The sequence below is a fragment of the Anticarsia gemmatalis genome, chromosome 7 (genome assembly GCF_050436995.1).
Source record: "Anticarsia gemmatalis isolate Benzon Research Colony breed Stoneville strain chromosome 7, ilAntGemm2 primary, whole genome shotgun sequence".
NCBI lineage: Eukaryota > Metazoa > Arthropoda > Insecta > Lepidoptera > Erebidae > Anticarsia > Anticarsia gemmatalis.
In genome coordinates, this window is record NC_134751.1 from 12,752,202 (window position 1) to 12,773,389 (window position 21,188).

The window sequence follows — 21,188 nt, forward strand, 5'->3', positions numbered from 1 at the left end:
AATATTATAATGAAGATCCATTTTAGATAGTCATGTGCATTGTATGGATGACAAAAGACTGCCTGAAATGATGTTCTACTCAGAACTTGCTCAGGCCAGACAGGACAGGTGGGGAGCATTACCATTCCAAGGATGTATTGAAAGAGCACCTAACAGCAGATATTATGACATACCGTACCACCGGTTAAAAAAAGTATAACACACAATCAACTCCATCTGTTGAACACCGCAAGGTACTTTCCGTAGCTAGCGCCATCTATACAGCGCTTTGATTAACTTTAAGAGATCTTTCAAGTAACGCAAATATCGCAATGGTTTCAAGTATAATCAAAGTTACCCTGCAGTGCAGGAATCAAACTAACAATATCGTTTCTCACAAGTTTATTATGTATCACATTCATTCTGTAGTTTAATCAATTAGTTAGATGCACGCGGTACGCACCCCCTGGCAACAGCTATAGCACTTGACAACTTTGTATTCGCTTCATACTTTAACATTATTAACTCCTGCCTTACCACACCAGCTAATCAACCGTTCACCGACCTCATACACACTCGTAAAATACCCGCCAACTATAAGTTGTATCAATCATAACTACTTTGAGATACTACTGATAACAGTGGTTTTATTAAAACTATAGCACGCAATGTACACATGCAGGCAGCAACAAAATAAACACTATCTGCTACTACATACAGCACTTTCAAAACGTAAAACCCTTTATCACACTATTGCAAGGATTCAAAATACTTCTATTCGTATTTTCAATTAAATCCATATATCATGATAGAGTACTCATGTAACGTATGCAACTTACCCACTACCAACTATTACCTAACTGTTTAAGATGATTCAGTCGCAAATAAATATATGAAATTATGATATTGTAATAAAACGATATATTGTTTTTGTAATAAATTACACTGAAGTTTATTTTTCATCCTGAATACATATTGACCAATGTTACTTATTTAATGTTTGCATTTGCATCAGTTCACAACTTTATTACAACTCACTCAACATACATCTTATGCCAGAGGGCACAGTATTTTTTTTATTTTTTTATTTATCTAGTTACAAAATTCTAAAATTTGATAATACAATGAAATTTAAGCATTCTTACAGTTATCACTAAGTCCATTTAGCATTGAAAATAAATGATCATGATATTAATAATAAAAATTGATTTAAGTTCTTCATATATATATTTTTTTACAATTTCAACTAAAACACGCTCACTGCAGAGAGGGGCAGATCGGGGTGCAATCATACGTCCAAACGAACACTATACATTGTATACATTTGTAAAAAGTATCAAAATCGAGTAAAAGGCCTACAAAAAATTATCTCGAGATACTAATATTCGTTTACGTAATAACCTAAAAATTGTCCTATTTAACACTGGAACCGCCGCGAGCCGGCGGCGCGCGGCGCGTCTAGTGCTAAAGGGTAACAAACGTAGGTATTTCAACTATTTGGCTTAATTATATTTATATAAATGAGATGAGCGCGAAACAAAAGCGGTGCGGCTCCGTGACGGCCGGAGAGTGGCGCCAGAGAGTGTCGGCGTCGAGTGGGGGTGGGCCGGCTGCGGCAGCCTAGTCCTCGGCCTCCTCGTCCTCAGACTCCTGCTGCTGCAGCCACGTCAGCCACGTGTTTACCTGCATTACAACGTAACACATGAGTGACATTTCGTCAATAACGCTACACTTCAAATGTCTGTTGATAACGTTGACAATTTGGTTGGCAGCAATCATAAAGCAGGCTGTATATAATAAGTGGCTTGTTACCTGGAACAGCGCCTCGCCCTTGCCGGGGTAGGCGTCGGTGACGTCCTCCCGCCAGCGCAGGAAGGCGTCCTCCTCGCACACCTCCAGGTTGTACAGGTACATGAACCAGCGCAGCAACATGCCTGCAACACCACGACACCACCACGCTCATCATCACACTCACTCAACATTATTATTATCTTATGTCATCATACATTTCCGTTACAACTAAATTCTGGTCTTTAGTGTGAGATGAGATTGCATTTTGATTAAAATTTTAGCAATGACAACTTTTTCTAACAATGTTTTTTAAATATTTTATTGTTACTATTAGTGCAATAATATTTTGACAGCAGCTATTTATACTACGCTAACTCAAATTGTGGTAAATTTGTTTCTTTGTGCCAAATTACTTAAAATGTGTTGTTTAGTTTATATGGCATAAACTAAACTTACTTTTCATTACAATTTTGTAATCTTGTAAAGTTCAGTTTTACGAGTTAGTATAGTATAATTAGCTGCTGTCGATTTAATATGTTTAATTGTAATTAAATTAAGACTGTATTAATGTGAGAGGGGATATAGCCTACTGCTATGTCACAAATTAGTAGGCTAGCGGTCGCCCGTATCGCTCGCTCGGTCTTTGCGTCGAGGTACACGCCCGAAATTCCTCGCTGACTAACCTGCTATGTAATAGATACAGGGTTTTAAAAAGATGTAATTTAGTTATGTGTTATCTTAACCATGTATTTGCAAATTCATACATACACACACGGGAATGAGTGTTAAAGGTGAATTTTAATTCAGGGACATTTTATGATAGATTTTAAAGCTCCATTGACTGTTTCTTAACTTTCATGCATTTATAATAATATATTACATTCTTACACGTGAGTGTTATTTTAATAAATACATTTCATAAAACGATATCGCATAGAAGTGTCAGCACACTCTGGGCGGCGCGTACCTTTGGGGTACCGGTGGTGGTGCGCGTGCACCTGCACGGCGTACACGGCGGCCAGCTGCAGGTCCGGCTGACCCTCCAGCAGCGCCGTCAGCAGCGGCGCGTAGGCCTCCACCAGCCCCTTCTCCCGCTCCAGCGCCGCCTTGTCGGCGCCCGCCGCGCCCGAGCCCGCCGCCTCCGTCACGTGCTCCGCCACCAGCGCCACCAGCGCCGACACGAAGGCGCCGTTCTGCCGCACCGCCGGCTCCACGTTCGCCTGCACAGACAATCGTCGTCAGCGTCGTCCGGCACAGACTCGCGCCGCCGACGTCGTCGGTCGCCGAACCCACCTTGATCCAGCGGTAGAGCGCGTGCGGCGCGGGCTCGGCGGCCAGCTGGCGCGCCAGCTGCGCCTGCACCCGCAGCTGCGGCACGAGCCCGGCCAGCCCGCGCGCCTCCAGCGCCTCCAGCGCGCCGCCCGCGCCGCCGCTCACGTAGGCGCACAGGTTGAGCTTGCTCTCGTCGTACAGCGCGCGCAGGCGCTCGGCGCCCACCAGCTCCAGTAGCTCCTGCAGCGCCTCCAGCATCAGCGCGTGCAGCGCGGCCGCCTCGCACCAGGCGCCCAGCTCGGCCAGCGTGGCCAGCTTGTGCTCCAGCGCGTGCGCCACGAGGCGCGCCAGGCGCGCGTGCGGGTGCGCGCTCAGCACGAGCGCGCGCAGCGCGTCGGGCGCGGCCTGGCGCTTGAGCGCGCGCGCCACGCGGCACGCGCCGCCCAGCGCCGCCGCGTCGCCGCGCGGCCCCTGCAGCGCGCGCTCCAGCACGGCGCCCACGCAGCGCCGCAGCACCTTGTCGGGCGCCTGCAGGGCCCGCAGGCGGCGCAGCGCGGCGGCGGCGGCGCCGGGCGCGGCGTCGTCGAGCGCGGCGCCGGGCTCCTCGTCGGCCGCCGCCTCGGCCGCTTCGATGGCGAGCCGGCACGCCTCCTCCTTCGCGGCGCCCTGCGACGTCGAGGCGTATCAGGGCGCGGCGCTCATTCGGTCCCCGGCGGGGACCGAACGAGCGCCGCGGGGGGTCGGGGGCGACGGGGTCGCGACCGATCCTTCGACTCACCTTGTCCTTCTTCGGTTTGTCCTTCTTGTCGGTGGCCGGTTTGATGGTGATCGCGGACTCCTTCATCATGGGCGGCGTCGAGGCGAAAGCCGGCGTTAGGACGTCTGAAAGATAGATCGACGATGAATTATTTCGTAACGGTCGCGTCCGTCGCGCGGCGAGCGATTTGCGATTCGTGAAGTGTACGTACTCTGCTGTACTGGCGCGAGCGGCAGCTGGGGCTGCGGCTTGGACAGCTTGTTGGCGGTGAACATGAGCGAGTTGGCGGCCGGTCGCATCTGCACGTCCTGCAGCGCGCCCGCCGCGTACACGCGGGACTTAGCCGCGCGGGATCCGGACTCCTGCACAAGCGAGCATACAATTTATGATTAGGGTCGACGGTTAACGATGATAATAATCCTAACGTAGACCATGTATCTCCATCACATTTTGTTTTAATATATCAACGGCACTATATTCTAATCTTGAACATCTGTGACCTTTATTTCTATCACAAACGGCTTTGTATTCATGTTATATTACACTTTCGTTATTCAATCAAGAAACACCCGAAATATTTAAGGATTTCTAAATAAAAAACACATTTTTTAAACAAATTTAATTATATGTGAGATTCATCCACGCTTAAACAAATAGAATAATGATAGCACGAATAGTAAGACCAAAACAATTTTCTTAAAATAATGAAAGAAACCATTTCTTGGAGGTAAGGAAGGAACATAATGAATTGGTTCATTATAAAACACGTTGTCATTATTATGCCACGATTTTAACATAATGTCCATAGTTCTAGCACTTGCTAATATATTTTGTATTTGATGCTGCACCTCGACGGCGTCAGACTCGGGCAACCGTCGTAACTGTGCCGCTACATTCAGAGCAAATAAATGGAATTCATCAAGTTGCACCATGTTTAAAGTGTTGGATACATTTTCTAAACGTTGTACTACTCTCGAAATGGAGTCATTTTTACAAAGATCTCTTTCATTATTTATTGTACGAAGATGTTTAGACGATTCTAATGTTTGCTGGCGTGGCGTCTGTAATGATATGGCAGGTTTCCCTCCTTTTACATATTTAGGGCCGCCTGCTGAGGACTTTTGACATTTCTGTAATGTGAAACAATATTTCTTATTTCTTTAGATAGCTTCAGAAACAACAAATTATGTTACTCTATAGTCAACTATTAAACAAAGCAAATTGTTTTATGAATCAATTTATAACTTAAATAATATAGTACTCGTACTTACTATCTGCTCACAATAATACATATAGTTATTGATAGCATAAAAATGTTAAACATACAATGTGCGCAGCACACGATAGACGTATACGTACGATTTTACGTAGTCCTATTAAACCACATGAAAAGATCATCATAATCACAAATAAACTATCTGACTAGTCTTCTGAAAAAGTTTGACATAAAATCGAATCTGGCACCCAGATCTTCAGATTGTCAAGATTAGAAATCGTTCGTAAAAGTACGCTACTAGGTCAAAATTATAATATCGTGTATGTGTGTCGCGTATGTGCGAAGGGATGTAGGACGTACCTTGGAGCCGTTGCCCTGCGCGTTGGTCTGCGAGTGCTTGTTGTAGTGCATGTTGTTGGACTGGCGCGGGTAGTAGCCGGGCGCCGAGCGCTGGCGGAAGCCGTCGCGCGAGGCGCCGAAGCCGTTACCGAACAGCTTGTCGGGCGGCGGCACGAGCGCGGCGGCGGGCTGCAGGCTCAGCCCCGCCAGCACGTCGTCCAGCGGCCGCGAGCGCAGGCCGCCGCGGAACAGCGAGTCGCGCTCGCGGTCCCGCTCGCGGTCGCGCTCGCGCTCGCGCCGCGGCATGGGCTCGTCGTCGTGGCGCAGCTGGTGGATGGGCACGGGCCCCTCGGCCGTGACGGCGGCGCGCGGCACCCAGCCCCCGCGCCGCAGCTCCACCACGTCGCGCAGCATGAAGCGGATGCGCGGCGCCAGCTCGCGGGACGCCGACAGCGTCTCGATGCGCGCGAAGTACTGGTCCATGAGCCCGCGCCCGCGCTCCGAGTCCAGCACGCGGCCGCACGTCCGCACCAGCTGCGCCAGGCACTCCAGGTCCTCGTGGTGCTCGGCGGCCGCGCGCCGCGCCAGCAGGTTCTGTATGCATCGGTGGAGGATCGACTCGGCGAGGATCTCCAGTTTGCCGAGCTCCCCGATGAATTTGATATTTCCCAACATCTTGCATTTTGCGAGATGTCGTTTCTCCTCCTCGTCCGGCGATAGCGCCTTGTCCTCGAACGCGGCGAACGCCTGGCGAAACGAAATACGTAAAAATGAGTACAGATAGAACGTAACGCGATACTTTCGATACGTAACGGAAGATAAATTCGAAGCGGTACCTGAGCGCGGTTCTCGAACTCGGTGCGGCATTTGTTCAGGAGCAACAGCTTGAATGTGCACGGCTGACCGGGCGGCTCGAAGTTGGGAGCCTCCTCGCTGAGCCGCTTGCACAGCTGTGCATACATCGATGAGTACTTGGGCTCATCGAGTGCCTTCTCGAAGATGAGAAGGATCACTCCTTTCAGCACCTTGTCGGAGTCGAGCTCCAAACCGAGCAAATCATCGCTCAGCTTCTGGAACTTCTCCGGCGTGAGTTTGTTGAGGATACCGCGAACCTGCGAAAGATAAGGACGGAAAGGTGAGAACGGGCAACATAATGGGCACGGCTACCGGCACGTAGACGAAGCTTCACTCACCTTTCGGAATATGATGTCGTGTTTGGCATCTCCGTCAGGCACATCGTGGTGTCGCAGGGAAGAGGGCGGGACCCAGCGTCGCCTCGGCGGGGGGACGGGCGTCCGCCCCGAGGCGCGCGGCGCGGGCCCCGACTGCCGCGCGCTGTCCGTCTTGTCGCCGGTGCTGTCTCCCGCGCACGCCGCGCTCTGCTCGCGTGTGCTCCGCGCGCTCGTGTCTACGACACCACACGCTGCAGCACTGTGCGTGCGTGCTAACGCCTCCGCGTCTTGCCCTGTCGAGAACACCTTAATCTTTAATCCCTTGTTCTGCGTTTTCTTACAACTACATATATCATTCTTTACATTATGAGTTCTAGGTTTCCTGCTTTACGAATGATCTACGTGTCGTAGGTTCGTAATCGCAAGAGATAATAACACCTTCGCCATAAAGAATTCGGCGGTTCATTAACTGATTACTTCCTGCGTGCGTTCATTGCTATCGCAGAATGACTAGTCATAATCTAAATATTTTTGTTTTATATGACATCAAGTTTTGTATGATTCTTTTACATAAACAGTCTATCAAGTAAAAGATGTCAGTTTTGATTGTTTTATATCAATGAGCGTAGCGTCTCTCTCAGACAAGCAAATGCGTAGAAATCACGTATCAATTGAATCAGTATTGTCGACCGAGTATTGTCTCGGCGAGATAAGATACATTTCGTCATATTAATGTTTATTTGAGAACTATTCACGGCAGGTACCGACTCAATATTACCGAGTGAAACGTTCTCTGGATGGTTCTATGACAAAACGTTCCAAAATTCATAAATTTCCTTATCATCATCTTGACGCTGAGAGTGATATTCGTGTAAAAAAAATCCATTAGCCAGATATTAAACTAACAAAATGTGTGGTACAGTTGAAAACAAACAGGCTTTCTTCAATATGGACTAAACAATTATCATAATTGTTGTTACTAAAATATGAGATCCATTACGGCAATTTTATTTCAACTATGTGAATAAATCGGAATATCATTGGCGTATGACAAGAAATGATTAAATGATCTCTGCCATCCGTCTTTTCCTATAAACCAAGGAGCAATGAGTCTTTGAACTAAGCGCTAGTTTACTTAGGAAATTGAAATAAATATATGAAAGCGAATCTTCCTGCGTACGTCATTTATTATGTTTACAAACAACATGCACCGACTATCAATGTCGGCCATATTGAATTGTATCTGCGTCATGCACGTGACGTACTAAATATATTAATTATCCAATATGATATCAGGAAACATCACGATTTTAAATTTGCTAAAATTCCACTAGCTGGTTAGTAAACCAAATCATTTACTAGCTAGAAAACCAACAGATTGCACATTACTTTAAATACATAATCACCTACGTAGTTTTAACGTGACGAATGTTTATGTACGATCGAGTCTCGACAATGGCACGAATGCGACCGGTTGCAACAAAAAGTATAATCTGTACATAATAGACGGCACGTCGTATTAGCAATATGTAGGTATGTGATATTGTGCGTCGCAGTGGCAGCGGCGCTCGCTGATCGCGGGAGCAGCGCTCGGCAGGTGAGGCGGGTGTCGTCGGCCGCGCCCGCGCCGGCCGCCGACCCCGCGCCGCCCCCGCCCCCCGCGCGGACGTCCTCGCGCACCTCTAGCCGTCCTGCGAGCGACCGGTCACGTTGCGCGCCTTTTCGGTATCGAATAATTCGTGAATCCCCCGATCTCGTCGGCGGCGAGTCGGTGGAGTCGTGAGCAGATACGAGCGGCGGATCGGCGGCGACGTGGCGATGGCGGTCGATAGCGTCGCGGCGCGAGGTCGACGCCCGGCGGAACCTTGGCGCTGTCGCTGCAAGGTCGCCGCCGCCGGTCGCCAGCTGTCGCCCACCCGACCCCGACTTCTCAATATGTGTACTTCGAACCTAGTTTACATCCGCGATATGTCGTATACCTATATAAATTATCTTCATTCGCAAAATACATAGTAATACTAAACTCCTAAATCGACATTAAAGCTATATTTATGTTGCATATTAATGCGCAGTTCACTCACATTTGTAAGTTCATTAACCTCTGAATTTCGTAGTCACGCTTACGTACGTCGCAATGAAATCAGTCGAATCGATAAGATGGCAAGACTACGTTGTTATGCGTTCCGAGTTAATGTATAAATACAACCCCAAGAGAGCACGGTATGCGCTTAACGAAAGCAGTGGTAACGAGGCGAGGGAGCGATGACGCAGGGCGCAGAGCATCCCCAGGCGCGGGCAGCACAGCGCGTCCCCGCGGTCATCGACCCGGCCTGCAGCCCGCGCCCCGCCGCGCCCCGGAGCGCGCCGCTACCCCTGTGCGCCCTTGTTGCCCTTCTCTATCAATGCTCACTTAACTGATTGTCTACTCCAAGATCACCTCTATAAGTCTTTCTTAACATTTGGCCCAAGTACAAAGTAACCATTCTGCAAAGCACAGTTTCGCTATGAACAAAGCAATCCAGGGCGTGTAGGTAGACAGTGATTTAAACCCATGTAATGTTATTAAGCCTTCAACAAGTTAAATATAGCCTGACTAGAGTACAGCCTAGTGGTATTGAGGGCGAGTGGGAGGTCGACTTCCGTGCTTAATTTAATCTGACGGCTCGAACGATTCATGTTTTCGGTTCATTGCACTAATAAGTTAACATATGATTATCTTTAAGCAAAAGATAAAACGAGTTTACAGCAAAGGATTCAAAATGACGTTAAATAGACTTTCAGGCTGGAATAAGAACATAAAAACTTTTAAAGCGTACAGTACAATGGCGCTGGTTATTACAATTTCATTTACAAACTGCGAATGGACAAAGTCGCCTTCACTTTTAACAGGTTTCTTGCATGCATTGTACTAGTTAGTAGAATACAGAAGTAAGAACTATTTTCATTTCCAGAAATAGTTTGCATTGCCAAAAGGTTAAGTGATTCATCAGAATATTGAACGCGCATTTCGAGGAAAATCTAGTGAAATATCATGCAAGACCTATCTATGATGAATAAAGCTTTTAAAGGTAATAAAGAAGATAATCATCTACGTTTACATGAAATCCAAGCGTGGCTGTTGCATTAAACATCACATACATGTAATGTTCATAGAACAGAAATAAGGGGAAGTGGTATCCGTGAGTAGTCAGCACATAAGCGGATAACGCGCGGTCGCTCACGTGCCGCCGCTCCCCCAACATCACCTGCCGCGGCTGTTTCAACATCCATGATCGGGCCTGTTCTAATTCAAATATTCAATACTCCAGTCCATAACCGAAGAATATTTTTCTGCATGGACATCAAATGGAAATGAGTCAAACATCTACCCATCAAATTTAGGGGCTTGATTTTATAATTGTTATGTTTTGTAATGTTAGCTAACTATGAACAATTTGGTTATGTAAGTTTGACTCGGTGAATGCTGAATTCAGTGCCAAATTTGAGTCGTGTACAAACAATGACCAATATCTGTCGATGACAAAAATCCTAAATGACTTTCAAGACTCATTAATATGATTCAAAACACTTCTGCTCACGTAAGGACACCTACACGCATTCACCGTTTACGAGTAGAGAAGTGCAAGTGAATATCTGCTACTGAAAAATGCTAATGAGTAATAATTTTTGGTGAATTTAGACGATGATTAGTCGTCTGGAGCTGTGTTCGTTTTCTGGTTTTAGTAGGTAGGCATGTATATTGCGGTAACAAACAACGAGGTAAAAAACCACAGCAATATTTGGCAACATTTTACCTTTTTGAAGTAAATTATTTTCCTGTTGCGCGTTTAATTTCAAAATTGTCCATTTATATGGATTCCGTACAGTCAAAAGAAAGTTACGAAACCATTTAAGCTACTCGTGAGTCATCCTACAAACTGAGCAACAACATCTTTAGAACTTAATTCGTGGAGTAAGGGATAAAATACCTCGATAAGGAATAAGTTTATTTTGCTGCAATGACCAGGTGTCTTTAGATAATCGAAAATATAAGCCACATAAACGCAAAGCCTTGTTTTACACTTTGATCAAAAACGATATAGGAAGCAGATGAGTGCGACTATGTATGTACGAGTTAAGATTGAGACATGAAATGGTTTATGGGTTCCATCACAAATCCAATTCTTTATATCAGATCAGAGTATCTAAAAAACCATATCCGTATTTCCATTATATTATTAGATTTAGTCATTAATTTTTTCCGCTACAAGGGTCCATCAGTAAATGCCAAAAATGGCAAGAATTTCTCATTATTCACCAACGAATTATTCAAACAGTGCTTAGGCGTAGCTGCACTGGCGTCATTTGTCCGAGTATTAGTGAATGCATTTCAGTTCGATCGATGGCATCACTAGAACAGGGAGGCCTTCAGTGTATTTCTCGTCGGCCTTCGCTCGTGGATACTAAATGGCTCTACTGGTATTGGACAAACGTCAATAAATGGCAGTGAATACTGAGAATTCGCCGTTTGCAAGCACCAGGTATTGTTCAGATACAGATCAGAACGTGGTGGAGGGTGTGATTGTGGCGGAGTGGCGAGTGGTGCGACCCAGTTGCGACGGGGGGCGAGCGCTCGATGGAGCGCTGCGCCCGGAGTGGTGCGAGCGGTGGGCGCCGCGTGCCACTCCGCTACCATTGACCCAGATTCGCGGATCGACCCCGCGCCCGCGCACCGCCTCGCGAAGGCCCCGGCCTGACCCGGTGCCGCCTACCTGACCTACTAAACCTTCCTGTCTGCCCAATAACGTCATATTCATTCGAAACTTCGCCACTGCCACCACAATACATTTAAACCGATCACAATACAATAGCAAAACATTCGCTACGCCTAATGGAATAACAGACGAGATGACAGACTACAAGTTTCAAACTCATGAAACTTTTGCTGCTAATCAATAAGTAAAAATATATGATTAAGACTCAGGAAAAGTATTCAGGATTCGTACATAATATATATTATCTATTCTAACGCACGTGTCATGATTTAATTGTTGATGATAATCTATTGTGTGTTGATATAAATCAAGTGGTAAGTGGTTGAATCGATGTATAATACGCAAATCGTTAACCATGGTTGTAAATCGAGGATGTGAATGGCACAAAATATGTATCGCGCCAAAAAAGCTATATGCAGATATTCACTTTCGTTCGTATACGCGGTGACCCAATTGTTGTGAATAAAATCAATGTGGATAGTAGATGCGACAATGCGGTGTGGAGCCGCCTGCGCCTCGCTACTCGGACATCCACGTAATTCCGCTCGATTAGCAGAAAGGTCGCGCTACACCATTACGGAAATGGACTTGATGCACTTAGTATGCAGCGGCTCGCTCCACCATGTCTTCCGCATGCATATTTGCCAGGGAAATATAAGTTTTAAAAGGGTTTATTGTGTTTATTGTTGCAGAATTATTAATTCGGTCTAATTAGAACAATAACTGCGAGTGCGGAACGAACTATCGTAATAAACGATCGGACGGCGTTGTGCAATCAATAAAATTGCAAGCCGAACTGACGTAGATAATATTAAAACGTACCATTTTGTTACCAAGGGTTTGGAATGTTCATATTGAAACTGATATTGGTGCTTGTTACTTCGGCGACTAAAATATGCTTTAGAGGACTTATACATAAATGTTTAGCAAAAAGGCGCTGTTGATAACTTGAACATTATTACCGAGATGTTGCCGGCTATTTAGCGAAGAGTACTAATTACATAGCAATAAAATACGCATAAAAATAACAGTGAAAACAATATTCGTTTCAAGGAGTACGAGAACTAACCACTGCTTTGTGACGTGTCCTATCAAGCGTGTCCGAATTTTTGCGAGTTCTTTCAGATATAACTAAGTGAGGCCTCGCAAATTGTACTGGTTTTTTAGGGTATTAACACAATGGCCGAATATACCGCGGACATTGGACGAGCGTCATGATTGTATAAAAGGCCCATGGCAGGGGTGCTTGTCCATTCATCTATTGTAATAACTACTTGTAAAACTGCACTGACCACTTATGGCAGGTAGATTCCTTGCTACAGGTGACTCTTTGTCATGTACAAAAAAAGTAGTCTTTTATGCAGAGGAATTGCATCTACAAAAGACAGGGATGTAAAATTTATTTTGCTCCTGTTCAAAATTTGTTGGACATGAGCAGTAACTTTAATACTTAGAACTTCTATATGTATGTGTTGTTTTCTGTCTGTCAACTAAATAATAATAAGTAAAAAATTCTTGTTAATAACAAGTAATGTAAGTAACAGAATAAACTAATAAAGCAACAGTTACTTCGAAAAAATCTGTCAAGTTTGCTAATTAAATTTATAACAATTCATATTGGATATTTGGACTGGGATGTATCTGATGTGATACAACAAACTCGTTTTATATTCAATACATTATAAAATTTGACAAGATTGTCACAGTTTAATTGAACGATGACTTACTAAAATACTTTACAAGTTCATCAAGTTATCTTATATAAAAACAACACAGACTGAGTCATTTTGCTATCTGCATTGGTGTAAACCAAGCATGTATGTTTGTTTTGGCTTACAGATGCTTAAGAGATGAATGTCAAAATATTCTATTCGTGAAATGTGTTTGAATGAAAAAACTACTCATGTGTTGAGGATGTACTGAGTAAAGGTACACCTTTAGTGCATAAAGGACATAGGCACCGCATAGACTAAATCTTGAATCTATTTTTACGCTGAACTATGTTACTTGTAATGAGTATGTGACCGTTATATTTGGACTATTTAAGATCAGTTAAATAGTATATAATAATATAGTGGATAAAGTGGAAAGTTTCATACAAGTTTTCAAACTCAATAAATATGCAATAAAGACTAAAGATAAAACAAAACACAACAAAACCAAAAATAACATGAAGGTCAAATAGAATGTTTACATCATGTATTTGTGTAAACTATTCACTGAAAATATTGTTACACATCAATAATACTAAGAAATATGTTATCAACCTATGAATAATATTCAGTTATTTACTTCACAATAAGAGTTTACTTGTTGCTAAAAATTATAAAAAAAAGTTAGAAGAACAATGATGAAGCATTTAATAAATTGCTAGTCATCTCCTTATCAAACAAAGGAATCTTGAAATAAGGAAGCAAACTGATTGGTCGCGATTTTTTTTTCAATAAAGTACAAACTTTTGCACTATTCATAAAATAAGGCATCAACCATAAAAATTGCCGAGAGTTAACGGGACAAGCACATAAGAAGTCGAAACGAAGGCGCGTGAAACAGGCACGTACGGAGGTAAATCGGAGACGCGACCGATCGCGGGCGGCCGTGGCCCGCTAACGCAGACCTCCGATACAAAATCCTAGCGGCTAGGTTAGAATGCACTTTACGTTACCTCGTCGAACAATTAATGTTAACATTTCAACGTTACCCTCGACCTTACACGAGGTCACGCCAGATCATACGAGATGTGTCTCATGGTACAACTATAATAATGTGGAACTTGAATAAAATGGCTCACAAAGGTGACGCATCGACACGATCCGATCGAATGATCTTAGCTGATCTCTAGCTTTATCCTGCTAACATAATATCATTCTAACACTCACATGACTTTGTTGAAACAATAAATACACTAAATACACCATAATAAATAAAATTCACAAACTTACGAGGCGATGAAAGTCAATTTCGTAGAAAGCACACGTACCGCAACACGACTAGCGTGTTCTTTTGCACACATATAACTGACTAACTCACACATATAAAATGACAGTTACTCTTACAACCTGCTTACTTCTAAGACCAACACAGAGATTTATTATTCTATTTACAAAATCGTTGAAGAAATAGAGTTTTTAAAAAATAAAATATTTAATAAATAAATTATTACAGTAAGTTATGTCTTTTGTTTTATGTAAATTGCCTATTTTTAACGTATTTACAATTAAAAGTAGTAACTTCGATAAACAGGAATAAGAGTTGCCACCCTTAGAATAATCGAAATTCTGCTTCCTCTTTTCTGTTACGTTCATAAATAACAAAATAAAATTACTGCCGGGTTACATTGTATCTATATGATTACATATAAATTTAACCAAATATAATACAATAAAATAAATGTTTAAAGTAAAAGTGTTTAGTAAAAATATGTAAACATAAAAGTTGTTTGTATCCTGGACAATGTTTTTATATTACCTGATCATATACCCATTTGGCCATATCCATTTGCGACATTTTACTTAAATTCCTTACTCAAGTTTTTGTGACTTAAAATAAAATGTAACTATTGCAATATTGTTTTAAAGCTCTGAAATCTTCTTTCCAAAATAAAATAAAATTTAGAACTGGTAACAAAAGACCGAACTTTCATCAAATTGCCAAAAAAAAACATGAGGTGTCAAAATTTTGTTTTGATTTCGTGAAAATTAGTGCACACTAAATTTTACTGCACAATTTATTATAAATATATAGTCACTGAATCTGCTTAAACAAGTGGTGCCGGTCTTCGAAGGCATCCAAACTATTTTCACGCCGGCTGCTAATTGAATGTAAATAAAATAAACTTGCTGTTTATAGATAGGTAGGATTATTTTCGAATAGTTGATAACAGAAACGATTTAAATCTTTTATTACCATGCTATAGAACAATGACAGCAATAGATAAACTGAAAATGGTGTTCTTTCAGATAAGAAGATCATAATGAAAACAGCTGTCACTGTGCTTCAGGAGATGATGGTGAAGGAGGGCTACATGCCGCAGTATGAATGCATATCTCAGGTATTTTATTAGTACCTAGTAATAGCCATATTAAGCATAGAATCGTCTGCTGAATGTTGAAAGACACTGAGATAGTAGAAAATCTGTGTATACCTGATTTGTAATTGAAAATATGAATAAAAGCAGTTTATGTACACATAAATAAATAAAAATCATTGGACAACTCACATACTATGGTAATCAAACAGCTGATGAACATACTTGTATATTTCTAAATACATACTTTTATAGGTAAATTAACAATCAGGCTCAGAACAGATACTTGTGCTTGAATGACTATATTACTATACAAACATAACTTACTTAACAGTTTCTTTTCAGTATTAGTGTCCACATAAATTGAACTATTACTTTTATTTTTATTTCATTGTAATAGTTCCTGTCCAGATACTTACTAATCTGTTTTACTGAAGTTGGGATATTAAATCTTAACTCTATAGTAGCATTAAGTTAGATTCAGTGTTCCAGGGGTTGAACTCTCATATTTTATTGCAAGATTATTCAGTGTTAAAAAATGTGACACATAATTATAATAAACAGATTTATAAATAAAAGCTTTGGCTAAGATCTACTATTAGATTGTTGTATCCAATATAAAATAGTGTTATCCATACTTATATGAAATGGCATTGTGTATGTTTGTCCTTGCTTTACATCAAAGCTATTGAAATGATAGGCATACTTTCTAACTTTCACAGAGTGAACAATATTCTACGTAGGCATAAGCTAGTATTACATGAGTCTAAATATTCAAACTAATATAATTTTCAGACAGGTCCCCAGCATCAGTCTTTATTTGAGTACCGATGTATGGTACTTGGCGAGGTGGCGCAGGCAGCTGCCCGCTCCAAGAAAGAAGCCAAACAAGAGGTGGCTCGTGTGATGCTGCAGAAACTGTCAGCTAAAGGACATTCAGTACCATCACCCTATGGATGTGTACCCATGGCGACTTCCTCAATGCTGGAGGATGAGGTAACATCAAACAAAGAATCAACATATTTTTTTTTTATATATTATGTTATGTTAAAAATAATATATTATTTCTGCTATTTGTTAATGACAGTCATATGATTAAGGCACTGAGCTTTGTTGTAAAGCATTTCGTAAATATAAGCATTGGCAGCTTTTAATATAATGATCAAACATTTAATTACGACAGATTACACCTAGCTCACCGGCGGATACGCGCAGCTACGTGGCGCTGCTGAAGGAACTGTGCGAAGAGTACCGGCTGACGGCGGTGGAGTACGAGCTGGTGGGCGACACGGGGCCACCGCACCTGCGACACTTCACCGTCAGGGCGCGCATCGGCAAGCATGAGCGTCTCGCCACGTCCACCACCAAGAAGAACGCGCGACAGCTCGCCGCAGAACAATTATACACCTACCTACGAGCGAACCTCGCCCGGGTCACGAAGGACTTTGATGAGGTCGGGTATAAACACTCCACCTATATGGTCTGTTTGTAACTCGATGACAGTAATAATAATTTAAAGTTTATTAATTGTGCAGCAAGATGCATTGATGAGGGCCCATGAGAAGGCTATGGAGCGGTATCAAGAGCCCAACGAGGAGATCCAGCGCCGCCCCGATCTGGGCCAGCAGGTCGCGAACTACCACCTCGGCCTCGTCGCGCGACTTGGTATGACTCCACCTTTATATCAATCTAAGCGAGATCGATCGCAACTCCTCGTTCCATGTTGATGTTGACGTTTTACGTTTCAGATAAGGAGGTGCATGAGCGCGTCGTGTCATTGCTGAATTTGGAGCGTGAGCGCGAGCCGCACTCTCCCGAGCGCGTTCTTGGCGAGGTGGCGAAGATGCTGCGTATCGACATGGAGTTCAGCGAGTTGGAGCGGCGGGAGGGTACTCCACTCAGCGTGCTGGAGCTGTCGGGCTGCGCGCCAGAACTCGCCTTCGCCGCTACCAACCGGCCGGCCGCCGCCCGCACCGCGCTCGGCTACGTACGGCTGGCGTTCGACACCCAAATTGACCCAGAGCCGTATACTGATCCCGCGCTCGGACTTAAATCGAAGTGCAGTAGCCAGCCTGTTAGCGATTGAACCAGTGAACACTGTAATTTTTTTTTAATAATGTCTATCGGCCTTTTTCATTGTGTTGCCAAATATTACAGTATGCTATCTTAGATGAATGCATCTAAATAATCTATTACTTGGTGGTTTCAGTAGGCATTTTTATAGGAAGTGTAGAAATAGCAGTAGTTTTTAGTAAGTAAGAAGAAAGGTAGGGCATTGAAGAAGGTCATAAGTCTATAGTGGTCATACCAAGGTCCAGGCTTACTAAAATAAGAAAAAAAAATGCTTAAATTTCTAAAATGTATCATAATATTTTGCTTTGATTCTATTACTTTTCTACTGGATATTCATTCTGTAATAAAATTAACGATAATTGCTAAGCATAGTTATGTTATGCATGTTAGTTTATGTACAGTCAACTTGGGTAACTTTGAATGGGGGAATTTGAACTAGTTTCGATTATTTTTTCATATGAAACCAACACAATTGATAAAAGTTTGCAAAACTGAAATAAATCTTTATCAATTGTGTTGGTTTCATATGAAAAAATAATCGAAACTAGTTCAAATTCCCCCGTTCAAGTTACCCAAATTATTCAGTTACCCAAGTTGACTGTATGTATGCTTGTGATTTTTTATTTGAAAGGAATGATGGAGGAATACAAAGAGCCATTTTATTCTACTGTCTATGTTTAAAAACATTTTGTTAATGTTGTGTAGCTCTGTAAATATTTATCTTTATTTACTCATAGGATATTATTCTATATGTATTTTGTATGTAGAACTGAGACTGTAAGTGCAATTTATTAAAGTCTAATGTTAAAGGACTACTTACATATAATGTAATAATCCACCATTTTTAATATGACTGTATTATTTGATTTGGCTTTCACATTTAGTTAGTAAGTATATTTTGCAAGGTTGACTGAGAAAAAGTTTTGTGAAAAAATATTAAAATGTTTAATAAAGTAATGATAAACCAATTACAGAAAAGTTTTCATTTTTCTAACAATAATATACAAATCCAACAAGGAATGGATGTATTACAAATCATGTGGCTGTACTGATGCCACAGGGGTTACAGTTAACTGAGGGCCAACCGTGTAGTAATGCTACAACATGGTTTAATCCGAGTCATCAATGTCAGAAGAGTCCCGGCGACGGCGCTTGGCTGCTATGCTCTGCAGCCAGGTGTTAGTCTTCTGAGCGGCCGTGCGTCGCGGTGTGCGGCGCTCCGGCGTAACCACAGGCGTGGACACCGGCGTGATCACCACCACTGGGTCCAGCTCTACCTTGCCACGACCTCGTCCACGGCCACGGCCTCGTGAACCTCTACCGCCGCGTGAGCCTCGCCCTCTTCCACGTGTTACTTCTACATCCGGTACTCGCAATGCTTCATCTTCACTGGAGAGCTCAGTTATATCTTGGTCAGGTGCAGGCGCTGCTCGCATAGCAGCCAGTTGTGCATCATCAGCGGCATCTACCTCATCACGTAATGCGGCAAGACGATCCGTAATCGCTTCAATTTCTGTCTCAGTGTTGGACTCTAACAATGTCGCAATGCAACGCCTTCTGTGTGCCTCCAAAGCATTTGATAAAATCTCTCCATTTTGTTTTACTGTGAAATCACGAACTGCTTCAGTCATAAAGCGTACAGGAAGAGAAGACAGCTGACGTTCCGCCGGCAGTCCTTCATAATAAGCACGTAACAGAGCTTCAACATCAGCCACATCTTCAGTAACATCAGCTACAGTCATTTCAATTTTAACACCTTTTTCACGGCGTTCTCTTGCCTTTCTTTCTTTTTTCAATAAAAGAATATCATTTGAATTAGCAACTACACCATGGAAATTCTGACCAAATCTTATTCTGTTAAAAGTTTGATCTTCTCTTTCATAAAAGACACTTAATCTAACTAGAGGAAGTAATGGCTGCTTAGGATCACCACTCCGTTGACTTTCGGCTTCTGCTATAGCATCATGCACCTTTTGCTTTAGAAATTCTTGAACCTTCTCACTTTCATTAACCCCTTCAAAGTTCTTTTCTCCAAGGTCTTCATCAGATAATACAATAGTCTTAAATATAAAAGGCCGAACAGTTTTTAAGGCCAGAGGTGTGAGTATAAAATTATTTTTGTGTATTTGCAGCAAAGCACTATGTTTGGGACGAGATTCACCTGCTGCTAAAGAAGTAGCCACTGTACTGCCTGGCTGTACTACACGGAAATGTTCCTTATCCTGTTTACCTTTCATTTCTATTAGTTCACAATCATGTTCATGGCCCCACAAAATTAAATCCAGAAATTTAGGCAAATCTTCCTCTTTAATATAGTTTCCAACTCCTCTGTCTTCAGCTCTGTTCTGATGCAACACAAGCAGATTGAACCAGTCATGTTGCTCATCACGTAACATTTCCACCTTTTTCTCCTGAAAAAGTCTTGAAAGGCGTTGATCTTTCAAATGACTCAAACCATAGAGTGCAAGCTTAGTTTCACCTTTCTGTAAGAGCACAGGTGAAATGCGAACATGCGTGTAATCTGTCCATTTACCAAAATAGTTAACAAGACCTCCTGTTGACAGAATATCAAGAGAACTTATTCCATCTTGCCCCACAGGATCATCGTGATTACCATGAATAGATAGAATGGGATAGGACACGTTCAAGTTTGGATCTTCATAATTGACGGTTCGCGAGAAATTTGTTAATTGGTCAGACAGAAGCTCGACGCTTACCGGCTTATCACCGAAACAGTATTTTCGTACGATCTCAGTGCATTTGAACATACAACTCGGCGACGGCTTAGCTTCGTGAAACAAGTCTCCTCCGAGCAACACAAGGTCCACATCGTACTGGACAGCCTGCGACAAAACCTCCTCAAATGCTATGAAACTATCTTCTCCTCTGACAGCATCCTTTTCCAAGTAACCTAAATGAATGTCGGAAGCTATCAGAACTCTGAGAGTATCTTCTGAGGACCATGCACCGGGTTCACTTTCCGCCACCATGTTTATGCACTTGCGAAACAAGTACTTCTAGACACTTTTTATTGCAAGAGTTTTAATAATTGTCTTTCAATTAACCGCCAATAACAATAAGCCAAAGCCAGTTTGACACTTGCAAAGTTGTAAGTTTGACATTTATGACAATTGACATCCCATTCAAGAAGTTTGTATAGTGCAGATAGTGCTGCCAACGTCAATAACTTTCAGTATTAATTTAATCTTCATCATTTACGGATAACATAAAAAAAAATACTTTGAGCTAGCATAAAATTTTTGAAAAAATCGATTTCCAAAAATGAGAGATATCGTATTTTGCTACTTTACATGCAATTTTAAATGCAACACTTTTTGTTGTCAAAGAGACAGATACAGTGTGCGTTGACAGTTCTAGTGAAGTACCTACATAACAGATATTTAATCGATTTTCATAATGATATTTAATCGAGAACGATACGTACATAATAAGACGTTGACGATAGTTATACCCAAAAGTGCGAGCAAAGGTGTACGACATACGTTTCGCCATCAACTATGCTAGTCTCATGTGTGCTGCTTGAAGCGGCACACATGAGAGTGTCATTGAATTAAATATTATTATTATTACATTACATTGCCGGGCAAGTAATTTAGAAAAAGAATAAGTTTGAAAATTTTCGTCATTTTATATTATTTCGAGCTTTGAATTATTGTTGGAGTTTCTTAACCAAACATTAATTTAAAGTGTGTTCATAAAAATGCGTCAGTTTTTAGTTTTTTTTTATATCTAGTCCGTTCTCGTGTATTCAAGAGTGCCTCTGTGGCGCGGTCGATAGTATATGCGA

General features: G+C 42.5%; 3 protein-coding genes across 5 annotated transcripts; 1 reads left to right on the plus strand and 2 right to left on the minus strand.

The window, feature by feature from the left end:
• Positions 1–366: 366 nt before the first annotated feature.
• Positions 367–6,815, minus strand: NAT1 (N-acetyltransferase 1). 2 transcript variants are annotated; one of them, XM_076116185.1, is made up of 9 exons: positions 6,548–6,815; positions 6,191–6,466; positions 5,376–6,101; positions 4,011–4,161; positions 3,821–3,924; positions 3,064–3,708; positions 2,738–2,990; positions 1,792–1,913; positions 367–1,662 (listed from the first exon to the last, which is right to left on the minus strand). In XM_076116185.1, the coding sequence occupies exons 2-9, from the start codon at positions 6,314–6,316 to the stop codon at positions 1,600–1,602; spliced, it is 2,190 nt and encodes a 729-aa protein (XP_075972300.1). In that variant the 5' UTR covers positions 6,317–6,466; positions 6,548–6,815; the 3' UTR covers positions 367–1,599. The 2 variants fall into 2 exon arrangements, with proteins under 2 accessions (XP_075972300.1, XP_075972299.1); XM_076116184.1 differs by lacking the exon at positions 6,548–6,815 and having other exon boundaries at positions 3,064–3,696; positions 6,191–6,460.
• An 8,107-nt stretch (positions 6,816–14,922) lies between these two features.
• On the plus strand, positions 14,923–18,198 carry LOC142974066 (protein Loquacious-like). Of its 2 annotated transcripts, none has more exons than XM_076116188.1 (6): positions 14,923–15,133; positions 15,240–15,331; positions 16,103–16,303; positions 16,491–16,760; positions 16,843–16,972; positions 17,056–18,198. In XM_076116188.1, exons 2-6 carry the CDS (start codon positions 15,254–15,256, stop codon positions 17,391–17,393), a joined length of 1,017 nt encoding a protein of 338 aa, XP_075972303.1. In that variant the 5' UTR covers positions 14,923–15,133; positions 15,240–15,253; the 3' UTR covers positions 17,394–18,198. The 2 variants fall into 2 exon arrangements, with proteins under 2 accessions (XP_075972303.1, XP_075972304.1); XM_076116189.1 differs by having other exon boundaries at positions 14,923–15,101.
• Positions 18,199–18,301: 103 nt separating this feature from the next.
• Positions 18,302–20,484, minus strand: mre11 (double strand break repair nuclease mre11). The gene has a single exon (XM_076116187.1). The coding sequence runs from the start codon at positions 20,368–20,370 to the stop codon at positions 18,490–18,492; it is 1,881 nt and encodes a 626-aa protein (XP_075972302.1). The 5' UTR covers positions 20,371–20,484; the 3' UTR covers positions 18,302–18,489.
• Positions 20,485–21,188: the final 704 nt, after the last annotated feature.